Here is a 27,639-nt window from a genome sequence, read left to right on the forward strand (position 1 = left end):
AATTCTTTTGTTCCTTACCTTGCTTAAAACACTAACATCTAACCAGTCACCCAAGCCAAAAACCTAGGCAATACTTTGACACCTATCCCACTCCGCACTTTCCAAATCTGATTGCTGCCATCAAGTCCTGTCAATCTACTCTTAATCTCTTCCTTTTTCAACTCCTTCAGCACAAGTTTACCTAGTGCAAGACTTTATCCCTTAATCTATGTTAGATGATATCCTAACTGATCTCTTTGTCTTCAGCCTTGCTCTCTTCAATCCATTCTCCACATTAAAAAAAAAAAGAAGAAAGCATTCTTTCTTAAATGCAAGCTTGATCTAAAATGCAAAGCCTCCAGTGGCTTTCTATATTGCCTGTAAGATAAAGTCCCATCTCCATAATGTTATATACAAAATCCTTCATAATTATCCCTTCCTCACCAAAACCCTACTGCTCTTTTTCAGGCATTTGGCACTATGTACAGTCCCTCTAGGTACCAAGTTGTTTCTCTCTTCTTGCCTTTGCATGTGAAGTAGACCTGAAGAGTCTTTCCTTCAGGTGTGTTCTCAAAGCAAATGGTTATTAAAATTTATAATGTACTGTGATTCGTGCTTACCCTCACTGTGGTCCTTTGCATGCTAAGAGTATTTACATGTGCCTGCCCCTTTTTAAACCAAGAGCTAATGGGCAAAAACTGCATTTCTGCAGTCCCAGGATATGGCAAGGTAACTGGCACAGAGTATGAGTTTTATAAAGGTCTAAGAAACAAATGTTTTCCTCCTGCATTTCAATATCAAATTTCCAACTGCTTACTACCCAACTTACATGATGTAGTAGTAGGCACAATAATGGCCTCCCAAACACATCCACTTCCTCATCCCCAGAACCTACAAATATGTTACATGCAAGAGGAATTAAGGTGGCAGACGAAATTAAGATTATTAATCAGTTGAATTTGTATTGCTAGCTGCACCGAGAATTTCAGCCTAACTTCAGTAGACCAGAACAAATGTATCTTCAAGCAGAAAACCTGCTTATCATACCTCTTACTGGCCTTTAGTTGAGTCTTTTTGTTCTGCTTTTTAAATTAAGAATACACTTTGCTTTATAGCTCTTTATCTCAATATTTACTTTTTTTCATCAACTTGATGATTTCTTTCTACTCTGGTTCATCTCCTACTGCTCTCAACTTTAAACCACCTGCACCTTTCAGTTCACCAAGGTCTCATTTGGTAAATTGCTATTTTATAACATTTAAACAAAACTCAGGAATTCAAAGTTTCCTTTTATTTTCTTTGGCTTAACACATTTAGTAAGCAACCACTATGAGTAAGGCACTACTGAATGAGATTCAGCACTGCATACTGATGTGGCAAGCAAAGATAATACAAAATTATGAAGTACATGCATGCAAGGTAAGTGCCATAAAAAAGGAACCAGCAAAGTACCATGAAGAGTTCAAGAAAGGGGCGATTAAACTCAGTGATGGTATGAAGAAAGGGTTCATGATAATGGTGGCATTTAAGATGAACAATGAAAATGGATGGGAATAGAAATGCCTTTGTTAACTGTATGAAGGTTTGTGTGGCAGTTTAAAAATAAGAGTCCAAAATTCTTTGATTTGCTGCCTATCAAATAGAGGAAAGACGATGTATAGGTCCCCTCCCTTGAATCTGTGCTTTGTTACTCTTTGACCACAAAAATATAAGTGTGCCAGTTTTTAGGACTACTTTCTGTCTCTTGAATTGCTTACTCTTAGAACCCAGCCACCATGTTAAGAGCAATCCCAAGTGTCCCCGCTAGAGAGGACCACGACATGAACCAACAGCCAGCACCAACTAGTTAGCCTGGTAAAACATCTTGGTAATAGACCCCCAGCCCCTGTCAGGTAGCGCCAATCAATATGGCATGAGCTGATTCTACCAAACCTGCCAAAATTACAAATTCATGAACAAAACAAATGAATGTTGTTTTAAACCACTTAATTTTGAGGTTGTGCTACATAATAGATAACAAATAATAGAGATATGACATGTAAGTAAAGAATACCCAAAAATAGTGAACTTCCTCTTTCAAAAGGTGTTTACCAAATTTTCTTAATCAAATGTACATCCCCCCCCAAAACAGGAAAATATGAAGTACCATTCAATTTGCTACCAAGGTCAAAAAAGATTTATGATTTCTACTGTAATCTTCCATATGTGCCATGGAATACAAGTGAGTAAACTCTAAAAACCTACTTAAATAAAAAGTTGTAATCTATTTGCTAGAGCCATTAAAGTTTTCTGCAATACGTATTGATTTCAAATTTAGCTGTGGCGGGATACAACGGACTTATCTTTTATTAATTTCATTAGTAGAGATGTAGTGTTATGCACAAAGGTAAAATAAAATGCATAAGTGGCTTCCTTTGAAAACAAAATATAGAAGGGTCTGTTTAGAATTTATTTCACCTAGCAGATGGCATCCTCCAATAAGCCTATCAGCCTCCCTACTTCAGTAATTCACTCCTATCTATGGTCATAATCTACTCGTATATCCTTGCCATTAAGGACAACTGCATGACTCTCAAGTTCAACAATCCCATTCTCGAACTACATTTAACTTCTCAAATATTTTGTAAAGTATCAGACAGTAAATGTTTTACACTTTGTCAATCATCCATGGTTTCTGTTGCATATTCTTATTCTTCTTTGTTATATTTTAGAACACTTTAAAAATGTAAAACCAATTCTAAGCTCAAGAGCCATATAAAAGAGACTTAGATCCAGATTTGCAGGCTATAGTTTGCAGACCCTTCTATTAATACTACCTTCCAACACCTTCTGACTATACATCATCCCCTTCTCATGGCCTTATTTCCCTCATGATCATCCTAGATTTCATAAAACAGTATTATAGTCACTCCCTTGTATTCACCTCCCTACCCCTTTATCAATTTATCCAATCCATTAGGCAAAATTTCAGCCCTGGTTAAAGCCAATTCTCTCCCTATTCCATGCCAGGTCCCCATACAGCTAAACACAACTCGAAAATACAACCATGCTTTAAATTCATGGCCATTAATTTGAAGTATATGTTAGTGTCCCCTGCAGTCCTACATTTTCCTAATCCATTTACTCTCTTACTCTCCTAGAGAATTATTTTATATCTTCTCTTCAAAACTCCAATATTTGCCCTAACCAGCATGGGTCAGTTGATAGAATGTCATCCCTCAAAGTGAAAAATCACTGGTTCAATTCCCAGTCAGGGCACATGCCTGGGTTGCAGGCCAGGTCCCCAGCTGGAGGAGTGAGAGAAGTAACCAATAGATGTTTCTCTCACACATCAATTTTTTCTCTCTCTCTTTCTCCCTCCCTTCCCTTCTCTCTAAAAATTAATAAATATTTTTTTAAAAAGACCTCCAGACTTCCAGTCAAATGGAGGCAATAGGTAAATACGGCTCGTCTCCTCACACAACAAAAGCAAAAATTACAACTAAACTACAAAACAACTGACACCCAGAACTGGCAGAAAATCGAGCTGTTTGGAAGTCCAACAACCAAGGAATTAAAGAAGTAACATTCATCCAGACAGGTGTTCGAAAGTCTGTGAAAGTGCCTGACATTATTGACGCATTTGAAGAGGAATCAGAAAGCTGGAAGTGAACAAACTGTAGAGCTGACGGATATGATGCTGACAAAAACTTCCCCACCATTATCACCTGTATCATCTTTACACAAACTTTAAAGAACTGAATAAAATATAATGTGAAGTTACATTTAGGGCCATAACGATGAACAATGATGCCTTCTGGAGCTTCCGGCAGTTCATCAAATTAAAAAATGAAAAAGAAAAGCATCTCAAGAAAGCATTTTTAGACTTCCAGCCAAGATGGAGGCATAGGCAAATACAGCTCACCTCCTCACGCAACCACAGCAAAGATTACAACTAGACTACAAAAGAAATATTACCCAGAATAGTCAGAAAAATCAAGCTGTATGGAAGTCCAACAACAAAGGAGTTAAAGAAGCAACATTCATCTTGATGAGCAGGAGGGGTGGAGAGGCACAGAGATGCAGAGACGCAGAATGGGCGGTCTCAGATCCACCTGTGGTGAATAAAAATCAGGAGGGATACCTCAGAGACAAGGGATCCCAAACCCACACCAGGCCACGCAGCCCAGGGTTCTAATGACAGGAACCTAAGTCCCCATAACTTCTGGCTATAAAAATCAGTGGGGTTTGGGACAACGGAAGAAACTGTGGTAGTCTCAGGAATCTGCTATTTAAAGGGCCCAAAATGGACTTAGGACTTATGCAGACTCCCTCCCTCTGGGTTTCAGCACTAGGGCAGTAGCTGAAAGGGCAGCAGTGGCATATAGGAGGAAACTGAAGTGTCTGGCATCAGTGCGAGCGCCATGGGACAGCTTCCTCTCTAACAGAACTCCAGAGGGCAAACAGCTGCATTGTCTGCTTTCTGAGCCATCTCCCCCACACAGAGCCACAGAGCTGCAATACTGTATCAGACTCCAGCAACCTGATTCACACAGGTTGCCCCACCATGGCAATTACCTCAGGCTCTGCCCCACCCAGCCTTTCTAAAATAGACCATGCTACTAAGACAGGGTGTCAAAGCAGCTCTACCTAATACATAGAAACAAACACAGGGAGGCTGCAAAAATGAGGAGACAAAGAAACATGGCCCAAATGAAAGAACAAATCAAAACGCCAGAAAAAGAACTAAACAAAATGGGGGTAAGCAATCTATCACACGCAGAGCTCAAAACACTGCTTATTAGGATGCTCAAGGAACTCATTGGGTACTTCAACAGCATAAAAAAGACACCCAGGCAAAAATAAAGGTTACACTAAGCGAAATAAAGAAAAGTTTATAGAGAACCAACAGTGGAGTGGATGAAGCCGAGAATCAGATCAGTGATTTGGAACATAAGAAAGGAAAAACATTCAATCAGAACAGCAAGAAGAAGAAGAAAGAAGCATCTCCCCTCCCCCCTCAAAAAACCCCTCCCGCAAAAAACAACAACAACAACAACAAAAAACACCTGGCAAAAAACACAGATAGGCTAAGGAGCCTCTGGGACAGCTTCAAGTGTTTGAACATTCACATCATAAGGGTGCCAGAAGGAGAAGAGAAAGAGCAAGAAATTGGAAAGCAATTTGAAAGAAAAATAAAAGAAAACCTCCCTAAGTTGGTGAAGGAAATAGACATACAAGTCCAGAAAACACAGGTTCTAAGAGGATCACACCAGGAAACAACATAATTAAAATGCAAAAGGTTGAAGAGAAAGAGAGAATCTTAAAAGCAGCAAGAGAAAAGCAGATAATTACCTACAAAGGAGTTCCCATTATTTCACCAAGCTATTATTATATGAAATGTTAAAGGGACTTATTAAGAAAAAGAAGATCAAGACTATGAACATTAAAATGGCAATAAATTCACAACTCTCAACAACTGAATCTACAAAACAAATTAAGCACACAAGCACAACAGAAACAGAATCACAGATACGGAGATCATTTGGAGGGTTATAAGCCATGATGGGGAAGGGGGAGAAGGGGGAAAAGGTGCAGGGATAGAGAAGTACACATTGGTAGGTACAGAATAGACCAGGAGGATGTTAAGAATAGACTAGCCAAAGAACTTATATGCATGACCCATGGACATGGACATGAAATGGGGGTGTGGGGGGGGGTGTCCAGGAGACTGCTAGAGGCAATGGAGGGTACTGGGTGGAGAGCAGCAAAGGGGGAAAAATTGGGACAACTGTAATAGCATAATCAATAAAACATTTTTTACTCCAACATCTTCCCCATCCTCATTAAGAAAGTAGATAAAGACAGAAGAAAATTCCCACCACCTACCAATATTTATCCATGTCTTCCCTCCTCACTATAGAAGAACTGTGCACACTCCTATCAAAAGCCACTCTTCAACTTGTACCCTAAATCCCATCCTTTCTTGCCTCAAGAAAAGTTCTCCAACAGTTGTCCCCATTCCCTCCTTCATCATCAAATATTCCAGATCCTCCAGGACATCCCTAGTAACACGCAAACATGCTATCATTTCTTTCTACAGCATGTTGACTCATACATGCAAATGCTTCTACCTCCAGCTACACATTTTTACACTGCCTTTTATTCAAAAGAATTCTCGCTTCAAATTGTCCTCAACATCTCTATTTCCGTACTTTTTTAAACCCAGCCTAATCAGGCTTTGCCCATTCTTCCACCAAAAACTGATCTCTTCAAGGTCGCCAAGGACTTCAAACATTGCTAAAATATCGATGGTCAATTCTTGGTCCTCAACTTACTTTGGCAGCAGTTTTTGTCACAGATGATCACTACCTTGAAATGCTCTCTTCAATTAACGTCCAGGACTTCACACTCCCCTGGGTCTCCTATCTCACTGACCACTTCTTTTCAGTTTCTTTTTCTGGTTTTCATTAGTCCCAACCTCTTAATGTCAGCATGCCCTAGGGTAGCCTTGATCCTCTTCCTTTACCACATTTATATCCTTGTTAACCTCCTCCATTCTCATGGTTTTAATACCATCCACATACTGATGATGCCCAAATTTGTATCTGTAGCCCAGATAATTCCTGTTTGCCAGATTCATACTCAACTGCTTCCTTAATATCTCCACTTGAATGTCTGCCTAATAGTCATTGCAAGCACACATATCCAAAATTAACTGTTTTTCACCACCTTACTTCCAAACAGCAGTTAATTACAATAAACCTGGAATAGCCAGGAATACTATATATACTCCAGAAAAAATTTTAAAAAAAAAAGTTATCAGCATCTTAATGTCAAAAAACATAATCCAATATACTCCAGAAAAAATTTAAAAAGAAAAAGTTATCAGCATCTTATGTCAAAAAATATAATCATCTCTTTATTCTCCACGGTGTCTGCACATGAGTTATTTAATACAGTCTTTTAAATGAACAATTCATTTATATATAACTAAGTGTTAATTCCCCAAAAAAGAATATTTAAAAGCAGTGCCACAGAAATCTAAAGCAGAGGGTCTAGCAATGATTTTTCTATAATTATGACATGACATCGGAAGAAAAAAAATTTATTTGAATATCAAAGCTTCTAAGGAAAGATAAGTTTAGCTTCTTGAAGGAACTTACGTTCCTTAAATATTAATAACTACTTAAGAATGGCAATAAAAGGATCATACATCTGTACTTTTTCAGTAAAAGAGAAAAAACAGATTTTTTTAAAGTAATTGCTAGTAAGAGCTTTCTGCAAAATACCACATTTTACAAATACACCCATTAAGATTATTTAAAAAGTATTTCTGGCCCTGGTTGAGTGACTCCAGTTTTGGAGGGTCATCCCACACACCAGAAAGAGTCCAGCTTTGATTACCAGGCAGGGCACATGCCTAAGTTGTGGTTTCAATCCCTGGTTGCAGTGTATGGGAGGCAGACAATCTATGTTTCTCTCTTACACCAATGTTTCTCCATCTCTCCTTCTCCCTCTCTTTCTCTCCTCTTCCCTCCCACACTCCCTCCCTCCCTCTCTAAAATCAATGAACAACATATCCTTGGGTGTCCCCAGTTATACAAAATACTACAAAAATTATAGAAACCTAGCCTCTAGGCCAAAAAGTGGTTTTTATAATTACTACAAAGTATAAATTGTAGAAAAATTTAAGCTGATTGTAAAAGTAGGAATTTCATTGCAAGTATCTATGCCTAATTTATATTAACCATGTGTACTTTCAAATCTATCAAAAGAGCAGGCTAATAAATCTAAAAACCAAAATCATACCTATGGAATAAGAGAAAGGGTGGGATTCTTGCCATATTGCTCTGCTATTAAATAATATAAAACTATTAGTACCCATAGTCTTTGTGGACATGCATAAAAGAACTGACTTCTCAAAGTTCTTTTATAAATGTCCACAACTTGTATAAAGTTAACTTTTATAAAGGTAAATGTAATCCTAACTTTATAAACCAGGCTACAATTCTGATGATTCATAAGAATAGATGTTAAACTTTTTTAAAACCGTATATTCTATAGTGTAACAAAAACCCTACACACTATATTACTATATTCTAAAAAAGGAAACGAAGACGGAAGCCAATGCAAACTCAAAAATATCTTTTCACATACCAGTCTTAGGAAAACTTCATGTAACCACTTACAATAATGACTTTTTAAAAGGTACATAACTAATGACATAACAGTGAAGATTTCATTAATAATCTGGCAATATAACCTCCAAAAGAATGAGTTAATGTTATTATACAGCAGTAATTCAGTGTTTCCTCATTTCTAAATAATTTTATTCCCTTTCTAAATAAGTGTTATTTTAGAAGCAATTTCAAATTTGATTAAAAATCTTCATTAAGTTTACCTCAAAAATATATCATAAAAACATTCAAAAAATTTAATAACAGATATTCCAAGAAATACAATTAAAGCGAAAAAAACCTTACAAAATATTGGTGAAATTACTTAAATTTCAAAAGCCAATTGTATATTTAGTCTCAACAGATAACATCTTTATCAACATAATCCTATAAAATCAAAAAAATAAATTTATTGCCATCACTCCAAGTCATTCCCAAATTACCAAATAAAAATTAACATAAAAACATTCTACGTAAGTTTTTATACACCTCTATCACACTTTTGAACTCACTTGGGCAAATATGGATCTTTCCAACAGCAGCAGCAGTTTCTACAAAGTTATTTACCTTGTCCAGGTCTTGCAGTTACAGCTGCTCCAGCAGATGGCGGCTCAAACTCCTGTCAATTACAATGATGTTAGTACGGTGACCTATTACAATGTGCAAATTATAATAAAATAGCAGTAATATCACAACCTTACCTTTGCTTTCTTTGAGTCTGGATCAAACCTTTCAAGAATTAATTTAGCCGTTTTATAAGTTTCTTTTTCCATGACTTCTTCAAGCTGAGAACAAAGATTTCCATAAATTGTCACATTTTAAAACACCCACTATTTATAAGTCCTATTCAAAAAGCGTTCAAGCATAAGGCTTAAAATAAACAGCACATAATATATCCAGATAGCATGAAAGACTTCCTACATTCAAATAATTAAAATCCAAATTTTAAAATAACTTCTAACCTCTAATATGTTACTTGTACTTAACAGTTTTACTGCAAGGAAATACCAAATATTGCTAATTGTTTACATATAATGAGGAGAATAATTACATGCACCAACTTCAATAATGGAATGTGCAAAAATCTATCAGCCATCATTATTGGAAGTTATTAGACATGACAAGCAAATGACAGGCAATTCCTCAGATTTATTTCCTCATAGCACTTAATGCTATTAATTTAAAGAAGGTCGTTAGCAAGAGCTTTACAAAATAAAATCTCTGTGCCAATTAACTGCTGTCAGCATCGATTTTAGATTATTTATTAGCAGAAGCAATTAGCTTGCTGCAAATGCAGTGAACACTCACTAACTGGGAGAACAGTCATGGAATTTGCTCAAATGACTTTAAAAGCTGAAGCTCCCCTTTTTTACTTAAGACTCAAACAACTTTAAAGGGAAAAAACATGAACATAGTAAGAACTGAAGTAAAAATTTTACTGAGTTCTATGCTCACACTAGGGACTGTAATTAAAACACTTCATAATTACAGCATTTTATTTACAATGCCCTCAAGACATTTTATGGCTTAATACATGGGTTTAATTTTAAAAGTAATCACTAGTAAAGTATCATTTTAGCAGTTATGGCCCAATATCAGAAAAAGTTTACCTTTAGTACAAGATAGTCATATTTATGACAAATAGCCAATGTGTAGAACAAAATGCTTTTACAATAATTGGAATGGGACCTTTTCCTTCTCAGTGACCACAGATAGCCACTTGGATTCATTAAATGTCATATTCCAAAGAACAGTTACTTTAAAATGCAACATAGAACACATTTACCAAATTAAAAATATGCTGCCACAATAATAGTTAATAGATTCCTCATTAAAAACTCAATTTAACATTTAAGAAGCTAAATGCTTAGATGAGTAATTTATTAACCTTGGTTTAGTGAAACTGAAACATTTTCCTAATTATTTCAAAAATTCTCAAGCAAATTGAATCTTCTGTTTCAAAGGAAATGCTTGCAAGTAATATCACTTTAGAGTTGGGGAAAAATAGAATGAGGGAAAAGAGAGAGAATACAAGAGGAGAGCCCAAAAATACCAGAATTATCTTCTGGAGGGCGGGCCCCTTGTAGTAGAGGCTTCCCCGACTAGGTGAGTGCTCTAGGAACCCGTCTGTGTCAGCGCACCAGCTGGCGCTGTTGTGAGAGGCTGCCATTAGGCTTCAGCAAATTTGTTTTGAAGACTCTTTCTGAGCACTTCCCCATTTCATGATATGTTATTTAAAAGTGCCCACAGTGTACTGAGTGTTCAGCAGTTTTTGATCAAAAGTGGCATGACCCCCATGCCCACCCTCCCTATTCACCCCATCTCACTCCCAAGTGACATTTTTTTTAATTTTCATGGATGAAAAAATCCCTCAAAGAGAAATGTTTTGCTGATGTGGAAGAGGTAAAACAAAAAACAGAAGAGGCACTAAAAGGCATCAAAATCAATGAGTTCAAAAACTGTTTTGAGCAGTGGGAAAAAAGTCTTGATAGGTACATTGCATCAAATAGAGAGTACTTTGAAGATGACTGAAGTTTAAACATGTAAGAATACACAATCTTTTATAAATAAAGTCCATTTTGGGGAATCCACCATCATATATGACTAGAGTATATCCCCCAAGTCAACACAATCTACATGGAGTATCAAAGAACTGAATCCCTGATCTCTACAAGTTAATTTTTGATGTTTTATTTTTTAAGTATCATTTATTTATTTTTAATAGCACTTTTTATTGTATTTTCCACATTACCATTTATCTCCCCATACCCACTTCCACCTCCACCCCACCCCCTTCGCCCCACAATCACTACACTGTACTCTGTCCATGAGTTTTCTTTTTTGCTTCATCCCTCCAATCCCCCAAAAGTGAAATCAGTCAGTCAGAGAGAAACAAATACCATATGATTTCACTCAAATGTGGAATGTAACAAACAAACTGAACTAACAAGCAAACTAAAGACAGATTCATAAACAGAGAGCAGGCTGTCAGCTCGGTGGGGGTGGGAGGATAATTTTTGATGTTGTAGACAAGTGTTGTGGCAACAAAACTTTGTTGTGATAGAAACAGTTTATATCTGCACAATAAAGTGGCCACTAAGCCATATATGATAAATGAATAGTTAAAATGCTGCTTGTGCAACTGAGAAGCTGAATTGTAATTTTATTCCATTTTAAACAACGTAAATTTAAAAAGCTACATGGAGTTAGTGGCTACTGATCTGGACAGAAAAGTTCTAAACTAAGACTACTGCTAGGTTTCAAAGATGATTAGATACAGATGTGATCTTTAAAACAACACACAAAACTCAAAACCAAAATACCACTTCATCAAATCATTCTACTATTTCCTGGTACATCATTCATTAAATATTTGTGTTTATGTCCATGTACATGTGAAGTACCTTAAATAAAATCAGTATTAAAATCACTGATATAAATCCATTCTACTTTTCTTTAGCATTACTTCTAGTCAAAATTTTTTACATAATAGCTTAATTAATGCATCTATACAACATTTTAAGTGAATAACTTGTTTTAAATAGACATTCTGATCAGTGAAAAGAACATACACTTGAAACTTTGAAGTCAGAACAGATCTGGATTCAAAGCACAACTCCATTCTTAATCAGCTAGAAATATTTGAAGAGAGTCTGACAGCCTCAGTTTATTAGAGATACTTTAAGAATTTCCTCCTATCACTGTTGTGCAATTTAAATATAATAATGTAGGAGAAAGAGTTTACAACAGTACTTAAACAACAATACATAATCTTTAATGATAACTCAATTATTCAGAATGGGTCTGAAACAAGCAGTGTTTCCAAATATCCAACATATATTAATCCCAGGATTCAGGAGAAATAAACTGCATTCCCAGAATTCCCTAAATTATAACTTACGCTGTATTTTTCACAATATTTTATATATTTTAAATAATAATGAATGATATAACAAAGAGTGAATTGTTTTTCTATGGTATGGTTATATTGAAAGTTTCAGTGCATTTTTTTTTATTTTATTTTTTCAAATACATTTGTCTCTGCCTCCCCCCCACCACTTTCCCTTGCCCCCTCCCTCCTTCCCTCCCTCAGCTCTTCCCCTTTGGTTTTGTCCATGAGTCCTTACTATATGTTCCTTGACTTTCCCCTTCCCTTCCTTTTCCCCGCCCCCTCCCTCCTTCCCTCTTGTCAGTGCATTTTATTTAAGAAAATACATGGTTATTTATTTGTTATGAATCATAATTTTGACAAGGCTATACATTTCAATAATATGTAACAATTATTTCTACCTGGCATAAACATTTCATCATAGAGAACACTAAAAGGAAACACTAAATGTCAAAAACAATTGATTTTGAAAGACAATTCTACAAATATTTAATATTTAATGTCTTAAAATGTTTAAATATACAAATTAATTGCTCTGTCCAATATTCTTGATTTTTGTTTCATAACACATATCCCAAATGTAGAAAAATGTCTTCTCTTTTGCATTGACTTTGGTCAAATTATTAAGAGTGTGCTCAAAGGCATCTTCCACTCAGAGCATTAGGGTACATGTTGCATAATTTAAACTCCCCTTTTTGCAACAGTAAAAAAAAAACTGTTTATGTTGATTTGGGTTTTGCTCTTGACATCAATATTGTTTTTACTAATTCAGATTTTATATCATTTTCTGATTTCACACAGCAGTATTTCACACTAATAGTCACATCTTTTCTCTCTGCATTTCTCTGTTAAAGTATTTACAAAGATCTGTAGCCTATGGTGAATATTCAGACACTGGAAAATGCCAGCAAACATGATTGGATAATATAAAAATGTAACATTTGAAACATCCAGTGAGGTTAACAGCCCTACACAGAATCACATGCTGAAATTGCCAATCTAAGGACATCCTTACTTTCAAAATTTATTTCATGGAATATGATTCACAGGATTTTGTACAAAGTATACTATGTGTATAAACTTACTAATATCTATTTGTAAGAATAACTCACCATTAATAACAGACAGGCCCATAAAACACACTTGTATCATGACCACAAGAGCAAGACTGACTGACTAATTAGATTGTTCCACTTTTCTTCTGCATGGTCCTGTTCTATTCCCAGAAATGTCCACATTAACCTATAGCTCCGCATGTCAGCATTCCTTGCTCTTCCTTTCAATTGACACTACTGGATTCCTTTGGACCAGTAATATCTGTAGTTGACTGTTAACCTTAAATTCTCAGAGAATTATAACACTTCTTCCCATGTTCCAAACTTTTCAACTGGTTTTTCTCAGGATTTGGTAAATTTCCTGAGAAATGCCTAACAGGAATTACCACATAGAAATACTCTTTTGGAAGAAGCATGGCATCTTCATGAAGCCATTTAAAGAGGTCATTTTGACTCTTGTGTTTTGGATCTTGATTTTTTAATTGTTTTGATAGGATGCTCATGGACGCAGAGGGATTATATATTGAACAGTGATTGTTTAAAATCTGTTTTTTTTTAAAAGAACACAAAATATGTAAATGGCAAAATATAAATATCCAGACTTAAAAGATTTTTAGATAACTAAAGATTAATTCTTAGCTCTATTTTAATAAGCAAAAATACATTAAGTTCTTAGATTTACAACATTGTTAAGATGTTACTCATTTTCCTAATTTAACTTTTTAATCAATTCATAATTCATTTTCATTGTTATAAATTACACTTTTACACATTACATTACAAATCTTCATGTTAAAGAGATGGATCACAAGGAAAACCACCTTTAATAAAATGTGAAATTGTAAATACAACTTGTATTCATTTTGTTAATTAAAGAGAAGGTTTAGGAGTTGGATAATTTTGACTGACAGGAAAACTGACAGTCATATTTCCTTCAGGCATTTCAACAATAAAAGCATTTTTAAAGCTCTAAAGGTAGAATTTATATTTAAACATCAATGAACAAGATGAGTTTTGATTATTTTTATATTTTGCTCAAAGTAATGTCCCTTCTTTTTCCTGGCATTACCAACACAAATCATTATCTAGCCCTTTGCTACTTAATAATTCACCCGTAACACCTATTGTTCTAAACAAAGTGTCAAGCAACTCAAACAAAGTAGCTTTGTTAGGGCTTGAGCAATAAAGGCCAGCCACTAGTTCTCAGTGGCCGCAGTACCATATGCAGCAACAATCAAGTCCATATAAATTGTGTTCCCTAATTAATAAAATGAGTCAGAACAGCCAACTTATTTTCCTTTAATCATATGGCAAGAAAAATGCCATACTGAACTATTCTGTAATACTGATGCTTCATGAACTGTTTCGATATACACAACTACTGAACCCAGAACAGAATTTCCCAACTGTCAGGCCTAGATGGAAGTATCTTTTACGTGGTGAGTCCTTCAGGGGCTATTAAAGAAGTAATCAATAGTTTGCTTTACCTTCCACAGAATTTTCCAAGTCTACTTCTGCTACTCTGTTGAGAGTTTTTCCACAATCATACCTTCTCCAAGATTCTGTTTTCTGGTAATGTCATGACACTGACATTGGGATGGTTCCTTATCACTTGGGATATTTTATTTTCTTCTTTTTTCTTTTGTCCTTCTCCTTGTCTTTTCTACTTTAATCAATATTGTCTCCATTTTGGTACATGTAGGGCTTGGCTCTGACCACCACTACGAGCTCTTTTTTTTAACATAGTAAATCAAACCAATCATATCACAAATTCTTTATTACTGAGGCCCCTCAGTATTTCCTCACTTTTTTTTTTTCCAGTTACAGTTTACATTTAACATTATTCTGTATTAGTTTCAGGTGTACAGCATAGTGGTTAGATAATCACATTATTTAGTGTTGCCCCTGATATTTCCAATATCCATCTGGCACCACACGTAGTTATTACAATATTATTGACTATGTTCCCTCGGCTGCACTCTATATCCCTGTGATTAATTTGTAACTACCCATCTGTACTTCTCAATCCTTTTACCTTCCTCACCCAGTCCCCTAACCCTCCTCTCCTCTAGCAAACATCAATCTGTTCTCTGTATCTATGAGTCTGTTTCTGTTTTATTTGTGTGTTTATATTGTTCTTTAGATTCCACATATAAATGAAGTGTTTCCTTAATTTGAATTTTGGCTGCTCCATTGTGTACAGAATATCAGAAATAAAATACAACATAATGAAAATAGTTCTATGTTTCAATTTAGGGCCATCAAAAACATTAATGCAATTTTGATAAATACCTCACAGACCACTGAAGAAAACATTAAACAAAACAGATAAGGAATCCTTTCAGAATTAAAGTTCCTTTATTTTTCAAATACTTAAAACTCTCAAGACCGATGTCTTTCATTACCAATTCACAGACCTATTTTTTTTTCAAATTAAACTCTTTATTTTGAGGTCATTATAAATTTGAATGCACTTATAAGGAATAAGAGACAGTTTCATGGAGCCAGTTTCTCTCAACAATAACATCTTGCAAAGCTATAGTACAATATCAAAACCAAGATATTGACATTGATACAATTCACTGGTTTTATTCAGCTTTCCCCAGTTTTACTTGTACACGAGTGTCTTTGGTTCTATGAAATCCTCCACAGAGCCAAAATAAAGAACTCTGTGACCACAAAAATTCTACTCATTGCCCTTTTATACCCCTTCTCCCATGCCCTCCCTATTCACCTCTAACCCATAGTACCACGAATCTGTTCTCCATTTCTATAATTTTGTCATTTCAGAAATGGTATATAAAGAAACCAACCAGTATGTATCCTTTTGCAATTGATTAGCTTTCTGCACTCAGCATATTTCCCTGGAGATTCATCCCAACTATAGCATGTTTCAACAATTCATTCTTTTTTATTGCCAAGTAATATTCAACAAGTAACTTTTTTTCTTTTATTGATTATGCTATTACAGTTGTCCCAATTTTTCCCCCTTTGCTGGCTCTCCACCCGGCACCAACCCTCTCCCTCTGGTGATCCCTCCTCCTTTGTTCATGTCCATGGGCCATGCATGTAAGTTCTTTTGCTACTGCATTTCCTGTACTGTTCTTAACATCCTCCTGGTCTATTCTGTACCTACCAACGTGTACTTCTCAATCCCTGCACCTTCTCCCCCTTCTCCCCCTTCCCCATCATGGCTTATAATCCTCCAAATGATCTCCGTATCTGTGATTCTGTTTCTGTTGTGCTTGTGTGCTTAATTTGTTTTGTAGATTCAGTTGTTGAGAGTTGTGAATTTATTGCCATTTTAATGTTCATAGTCTTGATCTTCTTTTTCTTAAATAAGTCCCTTTAACATTTCATATAATAATGGCTTCGTGAAGATGAACTCCTTTGGCTTTACCTTGTCTGGGAAGCACTTTATCTGCCCTTCCATTCTAAGTGATAGCTCGGCTGGATAGAATAATATAGGTTACAGGTCCTTGCTTTTCATCACTTTGAATACTTCTTGCCAGTCCCTTCTAGCCTGCAAAGTTTCTTTTGAGGAATCAGTTGACAGCCTTATGGGAACTCCTTTGTAGGTAATTATCTGCTTTTCTCTTGCTGCTTTTAAGATTCTCTCTTTCTCTTCAATCTTTTGCATTTTAATTATGTTGTTTCCTGGTGTGATCCTCTTAGCATCTGTGCTTTCTGGACTTGTATGTCTATTTCCTTCACCAACTTAGGGAGGTTTTCTTTTATTTTTCTTTCAAATAGCTTTCCAATTTCTTGCTCTTTCTCTTCTCCTTCTGGCACCCTTATGATGTGAATGTTCAAACACTTGAAGCTGTCCCAGAGGCTCCTTAGCCTATCTGTGTTTTTTGCCAGGTGTTTTTTGTTGTTGTTGCTGTTGTTGTTTGCGGGGGGGGGGGGTTGCGGGGGGGGGGGAGATGCTTCCTTCTTCTTCTTCTTGCTGTTCTGATTGAATGTTTTTCCTTTCTTATGTTCCAAATCACTGATCTGATTCTCAGCTTCATCCACTCCACTGTTGGTTCTCTATAAACTTTTCTTTATTTCGCTTAGTGTAACCTTCATTTCTGCCTGGGTATTTTTTTATGCTGTTGAAGTACCCAATGAGTTCCTTGAGCATCCTAATAAGCAGTGTTTTGAACTCTGCATCTGATAAGATTGTTTATCTTCACTTCATTTAGCTCTTTTCCTAAAGTTTTGATCTGTTCTTTCATTTGGGCCATATTTCTTTGTCTCCTCATTTCTGCAGCCTCCCTGTGTTTGTTTCTATGTATTAGACAGAGCTGCTTTGACTCTGTGTCTTGGTAGTGTGGCCTAATGTAGTAGGTATCCTGTAGGGACCAGTGGTGCAGCCTCCCTATCCCCCAAGCTGGGTACTCAAGATAAGCTTCTGTGTGGGCTGAGTACACCCTTCTCTTGTAGTTGAGACTTAAGTGCTCTCAGCAGGTCAATTTACCCAGGGATTTACCCAGGCCAGACGGCTGGTAGGCAACCAGCTGTGATGGCTGGGCCAGCAGCTACCTCCTTCCATAGCTTGTGGAGGTGGTTGGGTTGTGGTATACCAATGTGGTCTGTAATTGTCCACTGGGTGTGCAGGTTCTGAGGTTTCCCAAAGTCAGCCACCACCTGTGTTCTGTCTGGGGCCCTTGGGTGTAAACTATAAAGCGATCTGCATATGGCTGCTGCTAGTGCCAAGCCTGGGGCCACTCAGCGAGAGGCACCAGGGCTGGGCTCAACTGTTGCATGTTTGAGCGGATTTAGGAAGATGCCTAGCTCAGCCATTTATATGGAAAAACACTCTTAACAGTGGGTGGACCCATAACTTGGATGGGGCAGAGCCTTAAGTAATAATCAGGGTGGGGCTAATTGTGTGAGCCAGGTTGATGGACACTCAAGAAATGGTGCCCAGACACTGTGGCTCTGTGTGGGGGAGGGCTCAGAAAAGTAACAATGGCCACTGTCTGCAGTTCTGTCCAGGAGGAAGCTGTCCACCAGCTCTCACTCTGATGCCAGATACTTCAGTTCCTCCCCATATGACACTGGTACCTTCAACATACTGCCCTAGTGCTGGAGCCCAGAAGAGGGAGTGGGTCTGAGTAAGTCCATGCGTGGGGCCCTCCAAGAGGAGACACCTGAGAACCTTACAGTTTCTTCTGCCAACCCAACCCCCACTGGTTTTTAAGCCAGAAGTTGTGGGCACTTATTTTTCTGGCACTGGAATCATAGGCTAGGTAGTTTGGTGTGGGGCTGGGATCCCTCGCTCCTGAGATATCCGTCCATTTTATATCCACCACACATGGCTTTGGGACCAGCTTCCATGTTCCACATCTCCATGTCTGAGTCCCTCCATCCCTCCTACCCATCATCAGAATGTGGTTTCTTTAATTCTTTAGTTGTTGGACTTCCATACAGCTCAGTTTTCTGATGGTCCTGAATGACAGTTGTTCTGTAGTTTAGCTGTAATTCTGTTGTGGTTGTGTGGTTGTGTGAAGAGGCAACCCATCTTTACCTGCACCTGCATCTTGACCAGAACTCCCACAGAACTATTTTTAAAATTGATCTTATTGTAATAATTTATTGGTTTCATAAAATAATTGTTACATATTACATATTAGACTAAAATACATTGATCATTTGTATCTGTTAAATTTAATTAAATAAGTTTCCATATAACATGACAGTGCTATATCAATTATAATTTTCATACTTCAAAAAACAACAAGAAAAGTACATGTAAATTCAAGTCAAAAAACAAGTTCAATTCATTTATTAGAGGCTATCAACTTCTAAATATCTATGGCCCTTTCTCTTACTTGTGGCCCTTTTTCCAACATACCCAAAGAATGCATTTAACTGACTCCACAATAGTTACCCATGTAACCAGAGTTGCTGATAGAAAATGAAAAAGAAAAAAAGAAAAAAATTCTCTTCCCCCCTTTCTTCAGCCTTTTCATGTTAAATTTGTCTTTTACAACCTATCTTCTTGATTCCCACTCTACTAGCTTTATCATGTCAAGAAAACCTGATAACTGACATATGTAAGTGTTCTGTCCTTATTTTGGTCCTAATTAATAATCAATCTGGACATCCACCTTTTTATCCCTCTGTCTTATTCAGTCCTCCAGCATAATTTATTTACTTACTTCTCAGCTTCCAAGTGACATAGATTCTCAGGATCTCAAAAATCCATTGAACTACCTTTTCCTGTCAATCATTAACTAGCAAAAATATTCATAATTTAGCTTCATCATTAAAATGTGATCTAAAAGCATATTTGTTTCAAGAGAGTCATTACTTACAACATAAAACACTATTCAGGTCTTAATTTATTAGTTGTACATAGATTAATTTTAAATAAAAGTTAACTTACTATTTTTTTCTTCTGGGATTTTAAATCATCCAATGCTTCATCTAGAAAACAAGATTTAAACAAAGATAAATCAGATATTAAGATAACTTAGATATAAAAAAAATGTCAAATGATATTCATATTAAGCAAATGTAAGAAAACTTTATTTTAATATTTCTCACAGATCTGTACAGATAAAAATTATCTCAATCTATATATTTCATATTTTTGCCTATATTATATATTACAAGCTACGCAGGGAAAAAAAGTTGCCTTAACATAGACTACGATACCTTTCCAAATTTAAAAAATATATATATCTTAAATGTTTTCAAAAACATTACTACTATTTCTTCTTCCTTTCAACATCCCACCCAAATTTACAAAATTAGTACCAAATCTTTTATACTTTGGTAATAAAAATGTTCTCTTTGTTTTTAAGGAAATAAGTGCATAACATATTTTATTAAGTTAGTCAACCTTCAAGATATTGGAGCACTAATAAAATAAAAATCTTCTGAAAATCTATAGTATTATATCTGAGGAGGAACTTGGAAAACAAGGGAATACTAATCACTTTTCAAAATTAAACTTTTCTAAGTTTTTTATACTTATTTAGGTTATCATGGTGAAGAATCAATTCAAAAAAATGTAATTTATGAATGTCAATGTTACAAATGTATTTTAGGTCTCTAGTTTTTTTATAAAAATATTGAACTAATACAAATAGGAATACTACTCCAGCTGTAAAAAAGAGTTATAAGTTGATTTAAACATTTTATCACAGAGAATTTAAATAATTGTTAATTTTTAATTAAATTTATAAATAAAATCTTTTCATTGAAGTTGTGGGATAGCAAACATTTGAATATCCAATTCCAAGTATATTATATGTGTAAAAATCCAAAAAAATACGAAACTTATAGAGAACAGAACTTTAATATAAAAATTTTTTTCAAAATATAAGGAGCCTTTAATAAGCTAGCAGACTTATTAATAAATGGGGGGAAATCTGCTGATATCTTTAAACAGTCATCTTATTTAGGTAAGACAAAGCCAAATATCTAACTTTTAATCCAGAGGTCAACAAGCTTTCTCAGTAAAAAGTCGGACTGTAAATATTTTAGCCTCCATGGACCAAAAGGCAAAATCAAAATCAAGTAGGTAATTTGTAAAGCAAAAGAGAAATTTCCACAAACTTTTTGACAGAATTCAAATATAATAATTGAGTTCAATCTTTTGTAACATGGATTTACTAATTAAAAGAATGGAATCATTTTGGGGGTGGGGGAGGTGGAATAAAATTTCACTTGGTTGAAGTTCAAAGTTAGTGTTTCCTATCATCCAACTGATTACAAATTTTAATCTATTAATGTTGATCTGTAATGAGATTTTACGCACTTGATTTTTGAAAATGTTTTTCTACACAGATAGATACTGCTAAATACTAAAAGCAAATGATTTTTATTGAGCAAGTTTATTGTTTAGGAGGCATTTATAGAATTCTTTAGCTTGTCCTCTTGATATTTGCTTTTTATCATTTCATTACATGGAAAATTGATCACTTCTAATTAAGATTAGTGGAAGCCCCTCAACTGTACAGGTAAATGGATTTTGAAATACAGAAATTTCCTTTACACTTGTGGGAGCTCTGGAGAGAACTGCCTAAGCTGTAGTTGGAGCTCAAGTAATGTATCTGCTACAAATTTTGTTGAATGAAGATCTTGCTTCTTGTTTTAACCTCTCATAGCATTTTTTTTATTATTTTTTCATTATGATGTTATTTGTTTTCTAAATGACTTTATGGCTGTACAGATTTCACATATAGGATTGTTCTGTCTTGCAATTTTAGGTTAAAATTTATTAATAACCACTATGAAGTTTGCAGCAAAAGCTAATTTCCAAAGCCAGTCAGTGTTCAGTCACAGACAGTGGTTGAAGGTGTTTCTTCTCAGAAAAACTTCAGTATGGGCTCCAAGTTCAAAATATCACTTCTGATAAAAGTTCACGTAACTGATGATGGTTAAGTCTATAAGAGCAAAAGAAACTCCCCATTGACAATACTAGTTCAATAACACGTAAATTCAAATATGCTCTGCAAAGTACCTGCTGTTTAATAACACAGTGAATAACTATAGAATTTAAACACCTTGCAGAGGCGTCGAACCTTTTGGTGTCTCTGCACCACACTGGAAGAAGAGTTGTCTTGGGCCACTCATTAAATACATTGTGACACGTAATCACAAAAAAAAATCTTATAACATTTTAAGTAAATTTACGATTTTGTGTTGGGCCGCATTCCCAACCATCCTGGGCTGCATGTAGCCCGCAGGCCACAGGCTGGACACCTCTGAGAGTTTCACAAGCTTTGTAAATTAATCCAACTAAGCCTTTTTATGCTTCACACATATTTTTACTACCAACAGTTACATCTTAGCAGATTCCACTTCAATTTGCACTGAACTAGTGTTTTTTTTAATTTGAAATATTTTTCCACCTGGAGTTGTTCTACACAAGACTTTTCACAGAGGCTAATTCTTCAGTCACCTGAAGCTCAGTATTGAATCCTCAAATAAATTGAGTGGTATCTGTAACATCTGTCAACTCATGAAATCATTTGCCTTGTTTTTAAATTGACTATGTGGCTTCCAATGTTCTCAATTCTTCAAGCAACTGTTCTTGCCAAAGATTATTAGTCAAACAAATATATTTTCTCTGAACACATTTCTTCAGCGCAGCAATCAAATGCAATTTAATTAATTCACTGTTGGTAAGTGGCTTTCTTTGCTTCACAAATAAGCCACTCAGAAACATATTTTTATTGAAGTTCCATTTTCACTTTTTATTTTTATGAAAAAATTTTGCTATGAGATATTCCATTTTAAATGTTCTAATTTTTTGACCATTGCTTTTCTGTGAGTTGGGAATATCATGATAAGTACTTAATGATGTCAAAGTGTATTTATATTCTTTTAGCAGAGCTATAATGTCATTGCATAATAAACATGATGCTTTGTATTTTGTTAATAAAATCTATACTCCATTGTGCCCTAAAAGTGTAATATTCAAAGTCCAATTTTCTTTTCTTGTTTTTACATGATGAGTGTGCACTGGTAACAAAAAATAAAATTGTCGCAATACAGAAATACAGTTGGCACTTGAATGCTGTCAAATTTTAACTATATCACTGTGATTTGTCATGCATGCTGCCAACAGTCGGAAGTAGTGAGAATACCACATACAATCTGTCACAATTACTCGATTCTGCCATCATAGGATAAAAGCAGCTATACACAACACATAAATGAAGGGGCACGCTGTGTTCCAATAAAAACAGAAATTTGAATTCCATTAAAATTTAACATGTCACAAAATATTATTCTTTTTAATTTTTCTCAATGATTTAAAAATGTAAAATCATCCCTAGATTATGAGCAATACAAGGTGGTGGGCAGGACCTGGCTCACAGGCTGTAGTTTTCCAACCCTTAATTTAATATATATTAGGTCCAACTTGTAAAACAAAGGAAACGAAAGTAATAGAGAACAAAAAGCAAGGACATGACAAATAGCTTCAGGTTATATGGCCTGACTTAGGCAAAAAAAAAACCCCAAATGTGTAAGACTACAAGATAATCTTTTATGAAGTCTATTTTAAATGTACATGCAACACTTTATTCAAATTAATTAGTAAAAATTTTTAAGTGGAAGGATTCCTAAAATAAATTTTTATTTTATTTTATTTTTAATCCTACCTGAGGACATTTTTTTTTTTCCATTGCTTTTAGAGAGGGAAAAAAGAGAGGAAGACAGAGAGAAACATCAATGTGAGAGAAAAACACTGATCAGATGCCTGCCATACACCCCCCAAGACCAGGGATCAAATCCACAATCTAGGTATATGTCCTGACAGAAATCAAACCTGCAACCTTTCAGTTACAGAATAACACCCCAACCAACTGAGCCACACTGGCCAGGGCCCTAAAATAAATTCTTAAAGCAAAAATCCTCTTAAATAATAACCATACCCTGATGTACCTATTTGTTAGCTAAATACACATTTGAAGGAGAGAGGAAAAAAGCATATATGGCAAACTCAACATATAGTGATATAAAAATTTGTTTAATAAAAAAATTCACACAATTGATTTCCTTAGAAAAGTGTTTCCAAGGACTCTTTTACAGTGAGGTTTAACACTATTCTGTTAGTTCCATGAGGCCAAAGAGCGTATTTGTTTTAAACTTCTTAGTGTTCTCCCAGAAGCTACTATAGTATGAAATATAACTGGAAACAATACTATAAACTTAATTTCCTTAATCTGATTTTTAAAAGTAACAATATTTTCTAAAACCACATCAAATATCTTACTTGATGGTTAATCAGAAACTAGACAAAAATATCTGCTACCGCTACTTGAACTCAATATTATATAAGGTCTTAACCTATAACTAAGCCAAGAAAAATTTTAAAATAGAATTGAAGAAAAATTAGTACCATCAAACCACATGAGTATAACACTTAGCATTTTTTTACATGTAGTTTACTTAGCATGCTTTTACATGTAGTTTTGTTCAATACTTGGCAATAGTTCTGCCAAAACAAATATTTGTTTCCATTTTATAAATTAGGAAACTGAGGTTCAGAGAATTTAAATTTATTTATAGGACGAAACAATGGTGAGTATGGCTAGAGCAAAAAAATGAAAAAAGAAGAGTGGAAGGAGATAAAATTAGAGAAATGGCATAGCCAGAGTGTTGGGTTAAGAATTAAGATTTTACTCTGATTACAATAAGAAGCCATTCAAAAGTTTACGCAGAAGGGACACAGACCTGATTTATACCTTAAAAATAGACTGGTTATAAAGCCACTGTAGCACTGCAAGCAAGAAATGATAATGACCTGAATTAGAAATGTAGTAGTAGTAAAGGTTAGAAGTGGTAAGATTTAAGACAATTTTAGAGGTAATGATGATAGGACTTCGGGGAGGGGAGAGAACTGTATGTTAGAGTAAAGGGAATATGGGCCCTGGCTGGTGTGGCTCAGTGGACTGAGTACTGGCCTGGGAACCAAAGGGTCATTGGTTCAATTCTCAGTCAGGGCACATGTCTGGTTTGCGGGCCAGGTCCCCAACAGGTTGCCACACAAGAGGCAACCACACATTCATGTTTCTCTCCCTCTCTTTCTCCCTCCCTTCCCCTGTCTCTCAAAATAAAAAAGTATTTTTTAAAAATAATAAAGGGAATATGGATTCAGGATAGGTTCACCCCCACCACACTCCCCCCAGATGATTATATTGAAGCTGGATTGTATGTCTATAGGGAAAATCCAATATAAACAGATGATGAATATTAAGGGATAATTCCAGGAAGGGATAACTGCAAGAGCAAAGTTCTTGAGATGGGCAGAGTATTTATTAGAATCCCAGGCATAAGTGGAGGGTTTAGCCATACAAGGGATCAAAGTCATTTCTCCAGAATACCACGAACGACAACAACATACTGAATAACAGACAGAGCTAACTTGATATACGAGAAGTATTTCGTGGTGCAGGTGGCTGCCATCTGTCTGCGTACATCTATTTTCTCCAAAAAGTGAGACTATCAGGTGAGAGTGGCCAAGTATATTTTTGTGGGATTTTGTTTCTTTGTGGCTTTTGAATTTTTACTTGGTTGGTTAGCTTGTTAGTCTGTTGATTTTATTTTGGTTTGGTTTGGGGGCTCTGGTTGGGATTTGAGGAGAAATACAGTCTCAATGCTCTCAAAGAGAAAAAGGTAAATTTACTAGAGAACTATCAAATGGGACAGTATGGCAGTGTTGAACATACATTTAATGTTTGCAAACATAGATATTTTAAAATAAGTCTGGTGAACATGTTCTATGATTTTCCCCCACCAAATTTAGCTTTCCTTTTGCAGGCACAGATTAAGCACATAAATGTTTTTAACCAAGACAGGGTTTTACCAGTCATTGATTAAGCATATAATTATATTTAAACAAGGTACAGCTTGCCAGACAAGTAGACTAGGAAAGAGGGCAAAGAAGTTAAGAGAGTCTACAAGGGATGGTCATTGAGCTAGACCACAGAACCTAAACTGGGTTCAAATCATGAGCAAGGAGGACAGTTTGAAAGTCATATACCTGTATGATCCTTCTGGGGATCCTAAGTCAAACAAACAAAATATTTTTAAAGCAAATGATATTTATGAGATAACTGGAAATTTAATGCTTTTATATTTAATATTTTATGATATTAAGAATTCTTTTTAGAGAACCAAATGAACAAAGAGAAAAAAGCCGTCATAGATATGGACAACAGGTTGGTAGTTTCCACAGGAGAAGGGGCTGGGAAAGGGTCAAATATACGGTGATGAATGGAAATTAGGCTATTTCTACTGAGCACACAAATACTGAATTATAATGTACACCTGAAACTTATATAATGTTATTTAACTGTTAACCTCAGGACTTTTTTTCTTTTTTCACTGTTATAATGTATTGTTTAATTTTTTTTTAAGTCTGTTATGGATAGATATATTTGGGATATACCTTAGAATAATAATACAGAAGGTGGATAAGTAGGTGGGGTAAAAATGAAACAAATTGACCATGAGTTAAAGAGTGTTTAGACTGTACGATAGTATATGAGGGTTCCATACACTAGTCAGTCTACTTTTGTATATATTTGAAATTTTCTATAATGAAAAGTTAAAACAAGAAAAGAAAAAAGTCACATAAATTTTATTAAAAAATAAATCAGCCTATCTTTGGTTAATTAAAGCTCATAGTTTTAAGGACTGAAAAGCCTTAAAATCTGAACACATATAGATTTATTTTATGATAATTTATATATTTCAATACAAACAAAAGCATGGGTACTGTAAGGTCAAAGAGAAAGATGCAATTAATAAAATAAATCAAAAGATGTATAATCATATTTTATTCCATAATAATGTTTCCTATAAGATTAACTTAAAATATATAATTCCTCTTGACTTAAAGAAATGAATTATTTTGTTTTGTGTAAATAAAAATTCTAAATGAACAAGACAAATAAAACACATGAAAAACAAAAGCATCTTAATTATTCATGACCTTTTTTTTAAAGAACTTATTCTTTTTTTTAATTTATTGATTTTAGAGAGACGTGGGGGAAGAAATATCAAATTTGTTGTTCCATTTATTTGTGCATTCTTTGGTTGATTCTTGTATGTGCCCTGATAGGGAATCAAACCCACAACCTTAGGGTATCAGCATGACATTCTAACCAACTAAGCAACTGGCCAGGATCATAACTTTTCTAATACTTCACAGTAAACAACTCTTCAGTATTTACCACATTGTCATTGCAATACACCATTTCACAACCTACCATTTAATTATAAACCAATGCACTATGAGATGAGTTTTCTAATGCATTTATAAAAACTTAGAAATTAAACTTACTATTTCTTTCTGTTCTCTTGGAAAAGAAGTAAATAAGCACTGTTCTTATGCTCCAGATGCTACAGAGGAGACAAAATTCAGAAACAAAACATCATTAGGATAAGTAAATTAGAAGCCATGTAAGATGAAAACAAATACACATCTCCAATTAGAGTTAGATCCATTGTTTCCTTGATATGTTAAAAATAAAAAAGTATTCCTTTCTTTCAGAGACAATCAGAAATCTATCAGTGCTTTCACAGGAGAAGTTCTGACTCTAAAATCCATGGTCCTTCTGAGGGTCCTCTTAACTGCAAAATTGTCTTTGTGTACATGATTGCATTTCGTTATCTCAAAAGGGTCTATGAATGCCACAAAAGATTAGGAACAAATTTTAGAATCCCTTCTTACTAAGTAAGCATCAACTCCAAAAATTTGTCTATTCCCATGCATTAAGGGAAAAGCATGTTTTAAAAATCCAGAGCATTATACAAATGTAAGTTGTTACTCCTTCCCTATTATTTAACATTGGAGGGATCTTCTCTACTAAATAGAATTAGCTGTTGGGGCGGGGGGGGGGGGCGGCAGTGGGCGTGGGGGCGGAATCTTACCTTCAAAAAAACATTGATAAGTAAATTCAGCTAAACACTTCCTTCCAAAGACTTTATGAGGATAATTGTTTAAACCTGGCATTAGTAAGACAGTAAATGATATTTAAAAAATTTAAAAGAAAATCAAAGAATGATCCTAATCACAAGGTTGTCAAGGTCATCTTTTAAA

The 27,639-nt window shown here is 35.2% G+C and overlaps 1 protein-coding gene across 4 annotated transcripts in view; it reads right to left on the reverse strand.

The window, feature by feature from the left end:
* Positions 1–27,639, reverse strand: part of LNPK (lunapark, ER junction formation factor) — a 68,213-nt gene that overhangs the window by 23,620 nt on the left and 16,954 nt on the right. For all 4 annotated transcript variants that reach the window (XR_008528214.1, XM_054562518.1, XM_054562519.1 and 1 more), the window contains 4 exons: positions 26,881–26,939; positions 19,459–19,499; positions 8,840–8,923; positions 8,706–8,757 (listed from right to left, as the gene is read on the reverse strand). Coding sequence is in view for 3 of the 4 variants with exons in the window: in XM_054562518.1 (XP_054418493.1) it covers positions 8,706–8,757; positions 8,840–8,923; positions 19,459–19,499; positions 26,881–26,939 (236 nt within the window). In the remaining variant the exon portion in view is untranslated. The remainder of the gene's footprint in view (positions 1–8,705; positions 8,758–8,839; positions 8,924–19,458; positions 19,500–26,880; positions 26,940–27,639) is intronic.

This window comes from Pteronotus mesoamericanus, unplaced genomic scaffold, assembly GCF_021234165.1.
Source record: "Pteronotus mesoamericanus isolate MK-2021 breed Mesoamerican mustached bat unplaced genomic scaffold, CSHL_Meso_final scaffold_651, whole genome shotgun sequence".
In the NCBI taxonomy this organism is placed as follows: domain Eukaryota; kingdom Metazoa; phylum Chordata; class Mammalia; order Chiroptera; family Mormoopidae; genus Pteronotus; species Pteronotus mesoamericanus.